General features: G+C 40.6%; 3 protein-coding genes across 43 annotated transcripts in view; all 3 read left to right on the top strand.

The window, feature by feature from the left end:
• The window catches only part of Doa (CDC like kinase darkener of apricot), a 35571-nt gene extending 32440 nt beyond the window's left edge, over nucleotides 1–3131 (top strand). For 11 of the 30 annotated variants that reach the window (XM_086840922.1, XM_086840923.1, XM_086840910.1 and 8 more), the window contains 8 exons: nucleotides 498–564; nucleotides 646–759; nucleotides 827–917; nucleotides 984–1154; nucleotides 1222–1391; nucleotides 1458–1571; nucleotides 1643–1851; nucleotides 1917–3131. In XM_086840922.1, coding sequence (XP_086697048.1) covers nucleotides 498–564; nucleotides 646–759; nucleotides 827–917; nucleotides 984–1154; nucleotides 1222–1391; nucleotides 1458–1571; nucleotides 1643–1851; nucleotides 1917–2044 — 1064 coding nt within the window. In that variant the 3' untranslated portion in view covers nucleotides 2045–3131. Of the gene's footprint in view, nucleotides 1–497; nucleotides 565–645; nucleotides 760–826; nucleotides 918–983; nucleotides 1155–1221; nucleotides 1392–1457; nucleotides 1572–1642; nucleotides 1852–1916 lie in introns of those variants that run through there. The other 19 variants (XM_086840933.1, XM_086840934.1, XM_086840926.1 and 16 more) reach the window with 5 other exon arrangements.
• Nucleotides 3132–3154: 23 nt separating this feature from the next.
• LOC110185323 (uncharacterized) lies at nucleotides 3155–6932 on the top strand. The gene is made up of 2 exons (XM_020954097.2): nucleotides 3155–3970; nucleotides 6608–6932. Exons 1-2 carry the CDS (start codon nucleotides 3248–3250, stop codon nucleotides 6677–6679), a joined length of 795 nt encoding a protein of 264 aa, XP_020809756.2. The 5' UTR covers nucleotides 3155–3247; the 3' UTR covers nucleotides 6680–6932.
• A 1142-nt stretch (nucleotides 6933–8074) lies between these two features.
• LOC110185683 (diacylglycerol kinase eta) overlaps nucleotides 8075–18314 on the top strand; it is a 44827-nt gene continuing 34587 nt past the window's right edge. For 9 of the 12 annotated variants that reach the window (XM_086840903.1, XM_086840904.1, XM_086840901.1 and 6 more), the window contains exons 1-2: nucleotides 8075–9150; nucleotides 13482–13595. In XM_086840903.1, coding sequence (XP_086697029.1) covers nucleotides 8911–9150; nucleotides 13482–13595 — 354 coding nt within the window. In that variant the 5' untranslated portion in view covers nucleotides 8075–8910. Of the gene's footprint in view, nucleotides 9151–13481; nucleotides 13596–16663; nucleotides 17210–18314 lie in introns of those variants that run through there. The other 3 variants (XM_086840907.1, XM_086840906.1, XM_086840905.1) reach the window with 2 other exon arrangements.

Below are 18314 nucleotides of genomic sequence, written 5' to 3'. Positions count from 1 at the left end.
TTCCTTATTATTTCTTAATTATTTCACAGCAAAGACCAAAAAATCACGTCGCGTGCCATCCAGAAATTAGGAAAATATTTGAGCGCGATAAAGAAAAGAGAAAGATAAACCACAATTGAAAAGTTTCACACAATTTTCGTCACTTTCGTTAAAAAGTCTTCAATTTCCGAAAATTTGTCTTTTAATTAAGCTCTTTATTGCCGACAACAAATTTTTCCCCTAACGACGAAACTCAGCAGGGAAAGTGTGTGTGAACACGAACTTGGCGCATAATTACAGAAATAATATTGAAACAAATAACTATTTAATCCGTATACACTTGCTTAAAGTTCAAATTAGTATTTTGCCCAGACCTTATTTAAATATTTAAATACAGCTGCAGGATTAGCTTTAGAAGACACTAAAAAAATAACTAAACAAGACAGCTATCCTTTAACACTCCTAAGAGACTTGCCGGAAGCACCACTACAACTTGTCTTCCTTTTCCCGAATTTCAGATAAGATCATGGCCACACTGGGCGAGGGAACTTTTGGACGTGTGGTTAAGGTCAAAGACATGGAGCGGTAAGTTTTTGTCGACAATTAACTATTCCTCTCGCTTTTAAAGTCCTTAATCTAATAACGTCGTTATTTTGTTTCTTTCAGCGATTATTGCATGGCCTTAAAGATCATTAAGAACGTGGAAAAGTACCGCGAAGCTGCCAAGCTGGAGATTAATGCCCTTGAGAAGATTGCGCAGAAGGATCCGCATTGCGATCAGTAAGTCATCAAGCTATCTATCTCTCCTTGAATTTAAACTAAATATATATTTCTTTTTCTTTTGCAGTTTGTGTGTGAAAATGATTGACTGGTTTGATTACCATGGACACATGTGTATAGTATTTGAAATGTTGGGGCTAAGTGTTTTCGATTTTCTGGTAAGCATTAAAGCATTTTCTGCTTAATGGACCGTACTAATCATGGGTTCTAATGTTATCTTGCAGCGTGAGAACAACTATGAGCCATACCCGTTGGACCAAGTGCGCCACATGGCCTATCAATTATGCTACTCTGTGAAATTTCTACATGACAATCGTTTAACGCACACAGATCTCAAGCCGGAGAACATACTGTTCGTCGATTCGGATTATTCTTCTCACTATAATCATAAGGTTGTAAGTAAATTCATATAGGTTTAATGTTTCAATCCTGATCAAACTTTGCAATCATCTTGACTTACAGAATCGAGAGGTTCGCCGTGTCAAAAACACAGACGTCCGTCTAATTGACTTCGGCTCGGCCACCTTCGACCACGAGCACCACAGCACAATTGTCTCGACGCGACATTATCGCGCGCCTGAGGTCATACTGGAGCTGGGTTGGTCGCAACCCTGTGATGTTTGGTCCATTGGGTAAGAATCGCATTAGAATTCCTAATTTATATTATCATTGAAATCCCAAAATGTTTCACCAAACAGGTGCATCTTGTTCGAACTGTATCTGGGCATCACGCTCTTCCAAACGCACGACAACCGCGAGCACCTGGCCATGATGGAGCGAATCTTGGGACAAATACCATATCGCATGGCACGGTAATACAATGCAGCTCATGCTTTCAATTCCCAAGGCGCAGTTCCCTTCACCGAAATCGTTTAACGTGTAGCAATCACACTCTTTACAGCAAAACCAAAACAAAGTACTTCTATCATGGTAAGTTGGATTGGGATGAGAAGTCCAGTGCGGGTCGCTACGTCCGGGATCACTGTAAGCCGCTGCAACAGTGCCAGCTGAGCGACGGTGAGGACCACTACGAGCTCTTTAGTCTAATCAAAAAGATGCTGGAGTACGAGCCATCGTCGCGAATCACGTTAGGTAAGTTGGCGGTGCAGTCCAATTTTCTTGAATAGCTGCTTACTTTAATTTACATTACGTTCCAGGTGAGGCCCTGCGTCATCCGTTTTTCAACAAGCTGCCGCCACACCATCGGGTAGGAGAAATGGCCAATAAGCAGCCCCTGTCGTCGGGCAGCAGCAGCCGCGAGCGATCGCATAGTCTGTCCAGATGAGAATTACAGCGATTTGGTTATTGTTGACAGACAGCGCTGATTAAGCACTCAATCATGCAAACATACACACAAAGCAGTCGTCCAGCAACGTCCTGCACCGACATCGTAGAGTAGTCCCGCAATCACAACGGCAGAACCCTAATTTAAGTGCTAAAGTCTTTCAACTGACGTTTTTTTTAAACTTGACTTGTATAGATGTTTCTCATACAAAAACCCCATTCGACACATTGTTTCCTAGTACAACGTGCACACGTTGCTGTGCACCATTTAGAGCTGTGTGGCGCAACGCCTGCGCCTGTGCATTGTACCATACCCGCCAACAGTGTTTTGTTCTGTAAACAAATGATAACCAAATCGTGTATAATATAGATAGTGCGGTGCGTCCTCCCGACACTTGAACCTAACTGTAAATGTCTTGAAATGTGCGCCCCCGCGGTAGAAGAGACAATTTGAACCGACTGCAAGACCGATTAATGAAATATACAAATGTAGTTGTAACATAAGAAGTCGCTTAAACGCTAGTTGAAATGTATCCCCCACAAGTGCACAATGTCACTGGATTGGGAGCCCGACTAATTTGTAATTAATACCCCATTTCGAGAGCGTGATCTGTAAGCTAATGCGAGCCATTACTACACACATAATACACACCCCCACGCCTGTATGGATAAATGTAAATGTAAAGAGCAATTGTTATGCCGCCCTGTGTGCACGATCGCGATTCTGCGCGCATTTTGTGTAAATTCAGTAGCAGCCCCCGAGTCATTTCTCTTAAAATACGTTTGGAAATATTTAAATTTTTTGCCGGCCTGTTTTGTTCGTTTTCGTTTTTACAATCGAATATCGAAAGATAAACCCATATACATTGATACACGCATACAGCATCGTATGAACACTAGAGTATATATGCATATACTTATACATACTTAATTCAAATGATTGTGAGTTAGTTTAATATTACATAAATATTAATTATAAATTACATTATTTGCAACTTAACCCGATCAACCAGCATATAAGATAAAGAGAAAAAAAAACAATATTGTCAAGTTATCAAAAATTGAAATAAATCTTAAATAAATAAAAACATTTATGTGATTTACTTTGAATCGTAACACCCTCGATATTTCCTTCTTCACCAGCTCTAGCATATAATAATAACATTTGCTTTTTGAATTGGCTGTATACACATTCAAAATTCCAATGTCTTCCGTATTACTAAATAGGATTTTGAGCGTGGGTGGCTCCAGCGGATCGCTGAGTCGCTTGTGGCCGCACGTGAACCAGAAAAGTGCTCCTCTAGCTATCATCAGGGAAAACAAGACAGAAGCCTGCGAGAAGCAGCAGACCTTCGACGAACCGTATGTGATATTTCAAAGCTGGCTAATCGCTGCCCAAAAACAGGCACCGCAGGTGCGTCCACGCATGGCCTGCATGGCCACCGTTGACAAAGCCGGTGAGCCTGTGACCCGTCTCACCTGTATCGAGGATGTTACTCCCGAAGGAATCACGTTCTTCACGACACTGGGCAGCCGGCAAGCGGGCGAGATCAGCGCCAATCCCCATGTGTCGCTCCAGTTCAATTGGGCACCTCTCATGCGCAGCGTCCGGATCTCTGGTACCGCTCACCAATTGTCGGATGCTCAGGCTATAGAGCAATTCCGCCGATATCCGCGCCATGTCCAGATGAGCATCACCCATGGACCACGCTACGCTGCTGCTGACTACCGTTACCGCTCCGGGTTCTTTCAACGGATCACCCAGAGTTTAAGAAACTTGTTTGGAAAGCCGCCAGAGGAGATACCAATGCCAGTAAACTGGGGCGGTTACTTGCTGACCCCCAGTCTCTTCGAGTTTGGAATGCTCAGCGGTCCAAAGGCTGCGCGAACCCGAGTACGCTTCCGTCGCTGCCTAGAGATTCCAAGGGTAAGTCCTTTTTTATACCCTTGCAGGGTATTATAATTTCAGTCAGAAGTTTGCAACGCAGTGAAGGAGGCACCTCCGACCATATAAAGTATATATATTCTTGATCAGGATCAACAGCCGAGTCGATCTAGCCATGTCCGTCTGTCCGTCTGTCCGTTTCTACGCAAACTAGTCTCTCAGTTTTAAAGCTATCTTAATGAAACTTTGTAGTTAGCCTTCTATCGAATTTGAGATATAGCCATTTAAAATTTTATGAAAATCGAACTACTATATCATATAGCTCCAATAGGAACGATCTATAAATTAATACAATTAAAAATTACAACTATTTCAGTTTTAAACAGATCATCATCAAGTTTGAGGTGTAGCCATTTTATATTAGTCTTAAATTTTGTGTAAAATTTCATGAAAATCGGACGACTGTATCATATAGGTGCCAAACAAACGATCGTTTGGTGTAGAGGAAATATGCAAATCTGTGAACTGCAAATATAATATGTTTAGGTGAATGAAATGAAAACAGGTGTTACTTCATCATTTCATTACTTCATTTTAATCATAAATATATATAATTTATATTGTAGGGATTCCTACTCATAGAAGTTCAAGGTAAGTACACTAATCATATATTAAAAACTTATTTTATATACAAAAAAAAACATGAATAATTTTCTTAATACCTTTGAAGTTAGCTAAGTATTAAGAGGTCAAATATAAAATATATCATAACTAAGCCAAAAATGCATTAATTTCAGTTTTTATTAGGGTAACAAATCTGCATACTCAATTTAAAAATTAAAAAAATTCAAATTTTCGTCAATTTTTCACCATTTTAACGATTATAAAAATTTAAAATTGTCAAAAAATTTGATAAAATTAAATTTATGCCGGACCTGGCTAGATCGATTCGGCTGTTGATGCTGATCAAGAATATATATGAATAATAGGATCGGAAATGACTCCTTCACTAAGTTTCAAGCTTTCGACTGAAAGATAGGCTTTGCTTAATTATTTGGTACATAGAGCGCTCTCCTCTGCGATTCTCAAGTATTACACTTAAGCGAGGCTCTAGCTAGATGAAGTTTAGTTTTCTTCTTCTTCTTTTATATAAATTACTAATTTAGTGCTTGGTGGTTGATAGACTTTGATGAAGTGGATGTGGCAACCATGGCTAGATCGAGTCGGCTGTTGATGCTGATCAAGAATATATATGAATAATAGGATCGGAAATGACTCCTTCACTAAGTTTCAAGCTTTCGACTGAAAGATAGGCTTGTTTAACTATTTGGTACATAGAGCGCTCTCCTCTGCGATTCTCAAGTCTTATACTTAAGCAAGGCCCTAGCTAGAGGAAGTTTAGTTTTCTTCTTCTTTTTGTGTGTTTTTTATATAAATTACTAATCTAGTGCTTGGTGGTTAATAGACTTTGATCAAGTGGATGTGGCAATCATAAAAATTATAGTCTTCTTAATTAGGGTAAGACGTTAATAAAATATCTCTTGATAATTGAAACCAAAACAAGGCCCAAAAAGTCAAGATACATGAAAATATGGTTTATATTAAATTATTGTTTAATTACCATACCCTTGGCCGTGTTTACTAGCTTATTATTGATCTCGAAAAGTCTTCCAAGCTCTCTTTAAGAGCCGTGATGATCATGACGAGCGGGGATATGGTGTCATTTATTTGTTTATAGTAAAGTATACTTAACTCCCGAAAATAGTTTATTCAGCACAACTTACTAAACAAAGAACACAACAATGGTGTTGATCGAAACTGCTCAACATAAAATATATATTAAAATAAGTTGATCTATATTTGTAAAGCAAATTTTTAAGAATTCGTATGCTTTTAAATAACAGAAAGTTAACATATTTCAAGCAATGCTTGTATATAATTTTTGCAAAAGTAATTCTTCACACAAAAACCCGCTCAAAAAATAAGGATTTTAAGCTTGCTAATATAAGCCTATTTAGGATTTTTTTCCTTGTTTGTTTCCTTTTCTTTTTTTTATACCCTTGCAGGGTATTATTATTTCAGTCAGAAGTTTGCAACGCAGTGTAGGAGGCACCTCCGACTATATAAAGTATATATATTCTTGATCAGGATCAACAGCCGAGTCGATCTAGCCATGTCCGTCTGTCCGTCTGTCCGTTTCTACGCAAACTAGTCTCTCAGTTTTAAAGCTATCTTAATGAAACTTTGTAGTTAGCCTTCTAACGGACGACTATATCATATAGCTGCCATTGGAATGACCGGAAAATTTTTACAAAAAAAATTATAACATTTTCAGTTTTCAACAGATTTTCATCAAGTTTGAGGTATAGCCATTTTATATTAGTCTTAAATTTTGTGTAAAATTTCATGAAAATCGGACGACTGTGCATTACAAACGATCGTTTGATGTAGAGGAAAAATGCAAATCTGTGAACTGCAAATATAAATATGTTTAGGTGAATGAAATGAAAACAGGTGTTACATCATTGTTTTTAATCATAAATATATATAATTTATATTGTAGGGATTCCTAGTCATAGAAGTTCTATCTGCAAGAGTATATAAACTTCGGCGTGCCGAAGTTAACTTCCTTTCTTGTTTTATTTTATATTTCTATTTATTAAAATACTTTCTTTATAGGGAACAAGAATGGGCACCGTACAAGCGGAGCGAACGGATTGGGTCTATGATTCTATGGAGGAATGTGATTAATGGTGGAATACCAGAGTTAAATATTTAATTGTGGTTGATGGACAATTTATGTTAATCACGATTCATGCTTTGAATTCAAAGTGAATCAAATTGTCTGTGCAAAATTGTAATGGTGAAAATTTAACTGTTAAACTGTTAACTTAAATTTCGATACGGAATTTCAGAAAATAAGTACTTCAATTCCAAACTTTATCTACTTTACTTTGACCACGAATATTAAATCCAAATATGAATTAAAAAAGCTCAAATTTAACGGTTTTCATTGCTTAAATTAATTATTTGCTATTTGGCAATTTGCGACTGAAGTTACCGCTTTCTCTGCTTACGTATTTAATGCCCTTTATGACTTTTCAAATTGGATTTGAATAAAAGCGTTGGGTCTCGCTGCACCGCAGCAATCGCATTTAAAATGCATTAAAAGCACGGCTCGCAGTCCGCTAATTGGATGTCCTTGGAGCGCCCATGTGGGTGGGCGAGTGCGGTACGTGAAAATGTAATACAATAAATGGGCGAGTGCAGTCAAGCGCAAAGAGTATTGCCCGCCGGGAAATGCGGGATGACTGTGGATGGATTGCCGCATGGCTGGGATGAGCAGGGATGAGAGACAACAACAAATAAGGAAAGCTACGGCGCAAGGCCGGAAAAGCACACAGGCCCCCATATATATATATTTTTTTTTCCTCCGCCCGGTTTACAAATTTGCTTTTGCACTCCTTTGTAATTGTAGCCATCGCTCCGTCTGCCTTTCGCCTGCTTCCTTGGTTTAGTTTTTTGGCTTTCCTGTTTACTTTGTCGTCCTTTGGCGCTATGTCCTTTGCTTCGGCTCTCCGGCGTTTTGTTTTGCTCGTTCTGTTTCGGCTCTCCGCTCCCGAAAGGGTGTGTGTGGCGCTCGCTCTCCGCTGTATCCTGCTCCATGCGGCTCTCTTTTGCCGAGAGAGCGAAAACTTGTTGGCAAGGATAATGAATATTTCTTATTTTCGTTGCGTGCCAGCTCAGCAGGACTGCAGGGTTGCCGGGCTTTGCTATGGAATAATTGGAATTAAAAAAGATTATTAAGCTGATTTCTAATTGTTCAAAAAAAAGGTTCTTGAGTATTAAGGACTAAAAAACTGATTCCTTATATAATACTTAATGAAAACAAATAGTTTGTTTGTATTTAAGGACTCATCTGACAAATGAAGTACTTAAAACTTAATGTTTTTTTTTGATTAGTTATCTTTAAGGAATATATATACTTATAAATTTCATTTAGTATTTCTTTTCTAATTTTTAATCTATAATCTATTGGTAATCCTTCATAATTTCCATCACCTGACAACCCTGCTGGCTCATGGCTTTGGGCCAGGTCCACTCCCCGCTGGGCCACGCCGCACTCGGCGGCAGCTGACGGCGAACAGTGAGGGTTGCGGTCTCGTTCAGTTCGCCGCGCGGCTCCGGCAGTTTCGGTCCCAATCCCAGCCTCGGTCTCAGGCTCAGTCACTGTTCCGAAGCAAACTTCAGCGGGCAGCAGAAGGAGCAGGAGCAGGAGCGGTGGAGCCCGACCCGACTCGACCAGAAAATAAAAATAGACAAAAGACAGTAACAATAACTCGAGGCGGCGAGCTAGCGTAGAATTTGTACATATATACAATTAGTTGGCGGATGAGCGGAAGCAGGAAGTGGCGGAATAATTAAGGACAAAAACGCAATTTCAATTAACGTTAGTAATAATCTTGAATGTGAACTGTGTGAACTGAGTGTGGTGTACTTTTCCCATTTTCAAATTAGTTAGTGTGGCCTAATCAAATATATTTATAGTTAAATCGAACGGTATATACATGTGTTTATGTGCAAGTATTTTTGCTAAATTTATTAAATTGATATTAAATATATACACTTTGGATACGCAAGCAATTATTGTAATTTAAATAAGGAGACTTTGGCCGCTCTGCTTTTGAACGGACCAAGAAATAGAAACGGGATCCTTTTTGGCCCCATAAACGAGAGTGTGGGTGCGTGCGACCATTTCCTTTTGTCCCCTGAATCCGGGGGGTGTGTCCGCAGGCGAACTTGGGAGGAACATTTACATAAGTAGGACGACCAGCAGATGGGACGGCCACCTGCGGCTACAAGGCGGCAACTCAACGCAGGGTTCCCTCGATCCTAAGCACTCTGCGTGTCCTTGCAACGTGACAGCTCAATTGCCCGATTGCGCAGAAAAGTATGCTAAGCAGCGAACCCACAGCCCGAGAATGGCCCACTTAAAACTGGACACGCTGCGCGTGGAGCGTGGTCCTCGCAGCCCCCGCCGGAGCAGTCCGAGCAGTGGAAGGAGCAGCGCCTTCAGCTCCGGTAGCATCTCCCCGGTGCCCATCATCCCGATCATTGCGATCAGCCACGATGGCGACGAGTCCGAGTCGGAGTCTGAGATCGAAACGGAGCCGGCGCGTCTCTTTCAGCGTCGCATGTCCACCAAGTGCTCAAACAATCTGGTGAGTAAATTAAATCATTGTCCATTACTGACACTTATTTCCATTTGGAAAGTTAAGGGAATTTAATTTAATTTCATTTGCTATCGAATCCCTGAAACACTGACACAATCTGACACATGTGTGTGTTCAGCATTTTATCTATTTAATTATCCTCAATGGAGAGTCATGGTAAATGGTTGTAGGTGTCGATGGAGCAGGGCCATTAATTACTATTTCCCCCTAATTGATGATGTGAACTCGAGTCGATGCAATGTGGCAATGTTGACACTGTTTAGTGCAATTTTTATCTTAGTTTAAGCTACGAAATTATAGAAATGTATCTTTTGTATTTTGTAATTCCTTGCAGGGTATAATCATTTAAGTCAGAAGCTTGTAAATCTGTGAAGGAGTCATTTCCGACCCTATATATTATATATATTCTTGATCAGCCAAATCAATTTAGACATATTCAGTTAAAAAATAAATTTTTGAAATTTTTTCGAAAATTTAAAAATTTTATAAGGGGTTACATCGTTAAAATAATTAACTTTTTCAAATGTTAAATTGAGTATGCAGATTTTTTAACCTCATAAAAACTAATATAAGAACGACTTCCGAATTGAATTTAATGTTATTTTTGGCCTAGTTATGATATTTTTAAATTGTGATAAGTCGAAAAAATTGTCACCCTATAAATCATATATATTCTTGATCAGAAAGCTGTCAATCTAGACATGTCCGGTCTAAAAACAAATTTTTGAAATTTTTTCCCAATTTACAAAATTTTTACAAGGGGTCATTAAAATTGGCAAAAAATTTAATATTTTTTAAATCTTAAATTGAGTATGCAGATTTATTAACCTAAGAAGAACTAACATAAGAGCGACTTCCAAATTGAAATTAATGCTTTTTTAACTTAGTTATGATATTTTTAAACTTTGATTTGTCCTATAAATCAATTGCAAACTGCAAGGATATACTTCTTTGTTGTTTCTTTTTTTTTACTGTGTGACGACGATAGTCCTCCGCCTTTGTCACAGGAGGTACCATGGCGGTGCAGCAGAGCGTCCTCGCAAAACTTTCTGGAGCGGAAGTTGCATGCAAACTGGCAAACGTTAGGGGGTCCGTGGGGGAGGGACTCCTCTTTATATGCGAGTTGCGTGTGTCGAGAGTTTATGTTTCAAGTACTTTAGTGCGCTGCACCGCTGCCAAAGGTCAGAGGCGCAGTTCAAGAAGCCGATAAAATATTTTAGTGTCGCTGCCGCATAGGTCAGGGGTCAGGGCAGCCCCCATTTGATGATTGCTTGCCGGGACGCCGGGCGCCGTGCGCCGCGCCCCCTCAGTCATAATTTAAATGCATTATTAAGACGTAATCCGATGCTGGTCCCCTAAGTAGAAAATTAAATAAAAATGTATCGACCACGAAATAAAGCAACAGAAGAAAAACGCGACCTGGGCTATTCACTTATTTTAATTAAACGTTGCCATAGTTGCCCTCCGGCCAAAAAATCAAAATGATGAAATGACGAACATAACGAGGGGGAAAGGCAAGCCCCAAAAACTCCGCGAAGCCCGAGAAAAGCTTCAATTAAGTTCTTTATGGTTTTTGGTGTTACTTTGAAGCGTCTAAGGTTAAGTATTTGGCCTCCATTTCCTCTTTGCCTCTTTCTGGGACAACGCGGCGTATGAATAATATTCCCGGGTTGCTGGTCATTTGATGTTAATTATACGCATCGTTGCACTGACACTACCCCTCAACTTTGGCCTTTGTGAAAGGATTTTCGTTGTATTTTTAGGTAGCTACCCCAAAAAAAAAACAAAGCATTATGCTGCTGGGGTCGCAAAAATATCACCCCTTATCGCCAGATTGCAAGTCGGGCTTTAAGCGAAGGCATTTATTATTTGTGATTTACGGTATTCGAGGGCTGGGCAAAACACATTTGCCTGATTGTGACAGACAAGCAACATTCAAGTGCTCCCATGTGGAGAGGGGCGTGGCCCCATAAACACACTCACACACACACACACACATCTACGTCCTGGGTGTGCTATGTGTGTGGAGTGGGGTTTACACATGTCAAACCGCAAAACAATAAGCGAACGCCAAACAAAAGCCGCTTACTGCTCGGTCTTGATGGATAGCGTGCTGCCATCGCCGACAGCGGCGACAATAAAGACAATGGCAAAAGCCTCAACAGTTGGCCCACTGTGCGAGTCACTAGCTTAGAAACCGTAAATTGGTCCATAATTCAGAGCATCCATAGAATTTGCATAAGCTACTGAAACAAAAAATGTAGTATCTCAAAAAATTGATTTAAATATTTAAAAACTAAAATTAAATAGCCTAGAAAAGGTCTTCAATGCTACAATTATAATAATGCTAAACTTCCTCTTTATTTAGCTCCTTAAATATATTTAGCATTTAAAATGTAGCCATTGATTCGTTCTGGTTAATATCTTAATATTATCTCAGGAGATTAGGTTACCCACATTACTGCCTGCCACTGTAACCGTTCTCAGCCATTTAAATCCGACAATAAGCAAAACCTACTGTATAAACAAAAGCCAGAAGTCTTGCCAACTCTTGGCCCCTGCCTCTGTCTTGGGTGGGCTTCTTCTTTAAGGGGGTCCCTCTTCAGTAGGCTGTTGCCGCAGTATCCTTGAGACTCGCTCCTTTCCTTTGCCACGTGCTTGGCGCAAAAAAAATACGTTTGAATTATTTACGACTATTTACACAGACAATTGGCCAACTGTTTTGCGGCTCACGTGAGCCATCAAAGGATTCGCTCCCTCCAAAGTTAATTTCTTTAATTTGAAGCTGGTATTTTTTTTTTTTTTTTGAATTTTACTTATTTTCAAAAGGTGAAAAGTCTCAGACAGAAGGTGAAACGAAGGTAGACAAAGGCAAAGTAAAACCGGGCAAAAATCAGGGTTGGGAAGCTCTACATTATGTTTACTTGCCCGACTGAGTGAGCAGCACCAGCACCAGCAGGAGCAAGTCATATCCATATCTATGGACCGGCCTTTTTATTTATCTTGTATCTTTTTACCTGAGCAGAAACGAGGGAAGCTCGAGGGATGCTGGGAGGGAGAGGAGAGACAGAGAGGGGAAGCATTAAATCAAAATCAATACCCGGCTAACGAAAATTTCAAACTTGTTTATCATCCATCCCCTGGCTGATGGACTCTGGGCTTTGTGGGCTTTATCCTTGGCCACTTTGGCGTATACTTGATGTGTCAGCGATTGGCCTCATGGCCGTGCCACATGATTGATTGACGATGATTAATCTCGGCATGATATCCCGTAACTTTGATTTTTAGTCACAGTTTGGCTTTACTCTTGGCGCAGGAAGGGGAATTTTCAATTTAATTCAATTTTTGTCTCCCCGTTTCGGGGGTCAATAAACTTAATACAAGAGGATGCCAATAATGGTAGGGGAAAATATTGATACCAACAGTTTCACTCTTAAAGCATAGATTTCTTAGTAAAAACTTGAGTTTTAATCCTAAGATAAATACTTATTTTAAATGAAAATGAAGAAACATTTTGAGTAAATCGTGTAAGTAAACCTCTAGTGTTGCTGCTAAGTAAACATTTCCGTTTCCCCTTTTTCCATTTGCTGTTCAAACTCAAAACCAAATGAAATGGCTGCAACTCGACATCGTTGCAATGTCCGTTGATTTTTCAACGATTTTTCCATTATTATTTGTCGCTGAATTTCCTTTTGGCCCCCGGCGATGGGGTGGGTTGAGTGGTGTTGGGTGACCTCGCCCAAAACTTAAACGGATCGGAGGATTGGGAATTTTGTGCACCCAGCCAGCGGCATTCGGATCGATTTCTATGGCCGCAGAGTTCGCTCGAATCACAAAGTTTATTTGTCGTATAATTGGCCCAGATTATTGTCACTTTTGTCGCCTTTTGGTGCCACGCTTATTTACACTTTCATACCAAGTACGTGTGAATAGGACCAAGGCGCTGTGTGTGGTCGCTCTTTGTGTGCACAATTGATTGCCGGCCATATTGACGCCCCCACTTTGGCCTTTGTTAGCCTGCAGCCAATTATTCGTGGACATCGAGCACCGAGATTGCAAGTGATGGGCCCCGCAGAGAGCGAGAGAGATCGTTGGTTGGAGTTGCTGACCGGAGTCCGCACCATTGCTCAGGGAACTGAGTCCCATCTGTGTCTGCCTTAGGTCTTTCCTCTTATTATTATTATTAACCCCGGACCATTGACTCCTATCCATGCGGCGTCAGCTCATCAATTGCTAATTGCCCCGGGCGAATCGCTGATGGAATTTGTTCATAGTCCAGCTGAGATTGCACTCACTTTGTTTAAATCTTTTCTTTTCAGGCTGCCATCATCAAGGAGGGTTTTCTGCTGAAGCACACATGGTCCTTTCAGCGATGGCGACGACGCTACTTTCGCCTCAAGAGGAACATGCTCTTTTACTCCAAGGATGAGAAGGTGAGTCTAAAATATCAATTCATTCTTATAATTGTAATATTAAGTTAAGCTGGTTGTTTTCGGGCATTACGGGATGCAGTTAAACAAATGGTACTTTTCCATTGTCTGCCAATGAATTTGAGCCTGTGGCAGACCTAACCCCCTCACATTTGTTGCCTGTCGACCGACGCGGTCCTTGTGTTTTACCTTCTCAAATTGCCATGCAGCAAATTGCAGGATACAATTACGAAATGAAATTACCGCGCAGCGCGAAAGCAAAACAATGGCGGGCGACGTGCAAAAGGGGCGCTGCGGGGGGGAAGGGGGAGCAGGTACAACAGACAGGTGAGACAGACAGCAAATTGGTTTATTGCGTGCCCTACTCTATTCATCAATAATGAACGCTTTTAAAATGCCCGCCATCCAGGGACGACGACGACGACGACGACGATGCCTAATAGAATCACAGAATGTGGGAGAATTTTCGATGGCCATCTATTGAGGCCAAAAGGTTGCCGGCGGGCTGATTGCAGTGGCTTTTAGTGACTCAATAAATCGAGTCGAGTCGCAGGCGCCGCCCAGTCAATGGCAACTGAACTCAATTGCGGCGTGCCAGTCATTAATCACATTAACAAAGCTAATTGCCTTATGAATCAATAATTTATGGTGGGGTCTTGAAGTTTCGACTCTGAATTACTGAAATCAAGAGCAGCAGTGGCTTTAAACGGATTACCCAACACAACTCTAACTCGAATAAGTTCTTGGAAATGTGCCGATTGACGGGCTTCTGACTGACGTCAATATCGGTTTGAAAACACGCTTCAAATGCAATTATTTCAAGAACTTTGAAACAAGCAACCGGCACTTTGGCTCTGATTCTCTGCTTTGCCTTACGAAAGCGCTATGAATGCATTACGTATACGCCACGTAAGGCTTTTATGCAATGTGAAGCATTGGAGTGCATTCTGGCCTTGCTTTGTGCCCCAATGACGCATTTCCATTATGCAGCAGTCGAATGCGTTGCTGAGGTTTTAGATGTTGTTTACCTGAATAGGCTTATATTAATTGGATAATATCTAAAATCCCAGCAACGTCCACGTAATGGATAGCCAGCAAGCATAACGCAAGTGCGTCATTGCAGGACATAACAAAACTCTCTAATGCTTAGCCTTGCATAAAAGCCGTAAGTATGCCTAATGCGCTTTATGAATATATGAATATTTAATAGTATACATTAATGAAGGGATAATACATTTATTTTTGTTTTGAATAAATCAAGCCATATAATGTAAGCCACCAGTTTTTTACATCGTGTACAGAGTTATAAGGAAATCATTAGTCATTCATAGCAAGAAATAAAACTAATTTGCGGAAAGTTAAAGTTTATATACCCTTGCGGCTTGCGGTTTGTAGGATCAAACCGGAAATAAATGATAAATAACCTTTGAAAATTCGCTTTCTTTTAATAGCTTATAATACATATTTTTATATGATCTTTTTATTGACAATTCAAAATTAAAAAATCTCATAACTAAGCCAAAAATTAATTAATTTCAATTCGGAAGTCGTTCCTATGTTAGTTTTTCTTAGGTTAACAAATGTTAACTCAATTTAACATTTTAAAAAATTCATATTTTTGTAATTTTTTGGCAATTTTAATGATGTAACCCCTTTTAAAAATTTTGCAAAAATTTGGGAAAAATATCGAAAATTTATTTTTCGACCGGACATGACTAGATCGATCCTGCTGTTTATTCTAATCACGAGATATATGATTTATAGGATCGGAAATGACTCGTTCGTGAGTTACAAGCTTCTGAATCTTATAATAATACCCTTTACAAGGGTACATTTAGAAACCTTTAAGGAATTAAGGGTGACAAAATATCTACGGTATGGTAACCATGGAATGAATGCCCCGGGATGCCAAAATAATTAGCCCATTAGCGATTGACGCCCCACGGGGGAAGTCAAACGAACCACCGGCATTTATTTTGATTAAAAATTCTGTTTGATGCTCGATAAATAGACCTTAAGGTGGCTCTTTATTAAAAGGTTAAAATCACCGCCGTTTGCATTCCTTGGCGGACCGAAAAGTGCCTGGGAACTCATTAAACGTAGGCACGAAATTTCAATTATAATTACGCATACGCCATGTTGCGCCCAAGCGGCTGCCACGGTGGCCAATTTGTTGCCTGGCGTCCGTAGTAAACTCTAATAAAACCGAATGGCAAGATGGGAAAACAAAGCCAGGAAAACGGAGGACGGACGGCTGAAAACTGAAAACTACGCGTGCCAGACAAATACGCGGCCGCGTCTAAGCCGCTTCTGAGTTGAGGCACAGAAGGGATAAGCCTTTGGCTGGCTGCTTAAAAAAAGAAAAAGAATGAGGAAAAACCATTTCCAGGAGACAGCTAGCTGATGTTGATGCTCATGTTAATGATGGCTCTGCTGCTCGTAAAAGCGCAAATTTTTGTTTGCATTGTTTTCATCGCAGCCTTCTACTTTGACCTCACGATTTTCACCGCCTCCTCCAACCCCCCTTCCCCCCGACAGGTCCTTGTTGTTTTGGCCCGCAAAACTTACGAAGCTCTTTTCGGCTGGCTCTGCTTCTTCTTAGCATTGCACGCGACCCGGCAACAAGAACAACAACATCAGGCCAAAACGAAACCCACCACAGTTGTAAAGTTGTAGTACTCGGCTTTGGGCCATGTGCGAGCTACCGAGCCAAAAGGATGGGGATGCTGTGTGCGGGATTTGTTTTGAAACGTGAAAGCTTCCCTCCCCCTAACCCAAAGAGAGAGAGCGAGCCAGAGAGGTCCTTCAAAAGAGAGAAAGCTTTTGGTTTCGGGTTACCAGGGTATCCTGAAATAATCGTCTTCAAAGGATTATAATATGTTAAGAAGTTTATTATGTTGATTATATAAATTCATTCATGCTAAAGGAACTATGTAGTTTAACTAGAAAACTAAACCCCAAAGACTCCAGAGCTTCCTGCCAGTACTTCTCACTAATTTCTCTCAGTGTCTTCTCAAGAGAGCTTTGGTCCTAGAGCACCCACCACCCGCTTGGCGCACCTGTAAATATTTGTATCCTTTCGGGGCGCATGGCAGGCAGATGGAGAGGCAGACTGCCTGCCAGCATGTCCTGTGCATGGTGAATTCCGAAAGGCGGCCAATAAAAGCGACTGCCTCGCAGGACCTCAGCTCAGTTCGAACTCAACGAAGCGATGTGCCACAACTCAGCGACTTCAACAGCAGCATCCACATCCGATATCAACAGTCACATCAACATCACAGAAGCCGAGGAGAGGGCCTATCGGGCCGAGTAATTAATTATTTAACCGCAAGGAAACACAACATCGATAAAGTTACATAAAACAATCATTTACGTTTAGGAAGGAGGTCGAAGCAAAAAAATTAATTATTTAGTTTCGAGGCGGCGGCGCGGCCGTTGCCAGCGCCAAAAAATTTTGCGCGTGAATTAAAGTTTCAGTTTGAGTGAGATGTAAGATGTAAGACGAAAAGAACAGGAGAACTTTCCGCCGGAAACGCAAAGAAGCAACAGTTCCAAAAAACCATAAACTAAACGCCCAAGTCACCGCTAAATCAATATTTTGTGTGTGTTATTTTGGGGTAAGTTAAGCCCGCTTTTGTGCCCTCCTCCATTTATATATCCATTTCCATGCCGCTTTCGGGCCAAATTATTTGTCCGGGGTTTAACAAAAGTTTCCAACGGCTTTCGCTCGCATTAATCCCGGAACAAATACATTTATATGTGGAGATTTGTGAGCCTGTCAAAAACTTTTAATTGGCTAATTTAATTAATGTGCGCTAGTTGAGCAAAATGCCTCGATTGGGGGGCTTAAGACATTTATTTAAACTTGGCCGGAACAAGCAGCTATTTATATTCTAATGGAATGGCTGTCTCGTCTCATTGGCATTGGGTTGGGTTGAAGTATAATATCAGCCGCAGACAAATATCTAATTGACTCCGAACAGTTAACGCAAACACACGCAATCAATCCTGTGGGGAGCAGTGACCTTTCGTCTGGTCGGGATGTCTGGTTGCGAACTGTGCTGGCAACTTCTCGTTCATCCTCCCATCATTCTAGGTAGTACCCGTTCCCCGAACCAAAACAGGGGGCACTTTCTGGCTAATTACAACGCACACACACAGACGGTCCTGGCTGAGGAGCATATGCGTATTAAATGGCAACAAGAGGCTGCCAAACAATCAGCCAAAGTGACATTTCTGCCAGGATAATTGTGTGCATATCAAGGGCCCCAACGGAGGGCAGTGAACAAATTAAAAGACGAGGAAGGAGGACATGTGTGCCGCTCTGAATGCGATACATGAGCACGCTCTCTGGTCTGTCCGATAATGGACTGTAGGTATTACCTGGAGCATATTGTCCTGCTAGCTCTTACACTTGGCAGAATAATTGTTGTACTGTACACTTATCTGAAACATAGGTATTTACCTTTTAAAATACTAAGCTAGCATTTGCACTTTTTCATACAATTAAAATGTATTTAAATGTTTCTGAGAATAAATGTAGTTATGGTCTAAATTCAAATTGGTTTCAAGGCAATCATAACAGTCTAAGGCAATTTCTGGCCAAGTGACTTTCCGAGCAATCTTATATCTCTTTGGATATAAGAATAAATTTAAACTGTAATAAATATATTTTTACTATATAATAAAAAGATAAGATTTTCAAGAAACCAATCACATAGA

The sequence above is a fragment of the Drosophila serrata genome, unplaced genomic scaffold (genome assembly GCF_035046125.1).
Source record: "Drosophila serrata isolate PLE 108 unplaced genomic scaffold, ASM3504612v1 contig_382, whole genome shotgun sequence".
Lineage (NCBI taxonomy): Eukaryota > Metazoa > Arthropoda > Insecta > Diptera > Drosophilidae > Drosophila > Drosophila serrata.
The sequence above is the reverse complement of the archived record's forward strand: the minus strand, read 5'-3'. Positions and strand labels throughout refer to the sequence as shown.

Excerpts from the sequence above, each read along its gene's own strand:
- LOC110185323 (XM_020954097.2), top strand. The coding sequence starts at position 3,248 with ATGTCTTCCGTATTACTAAATAGGATTTTGAGCGTGGGTGGCTCCAGC. Across the intron at positions 3,971-6,607 it reads GCTGCCTAGAGATTCCAAGG|GGAACAAGAATGGGCACCGT; the intron begins GTAAGTCCTTTT and ends CTTTCTTTATAG.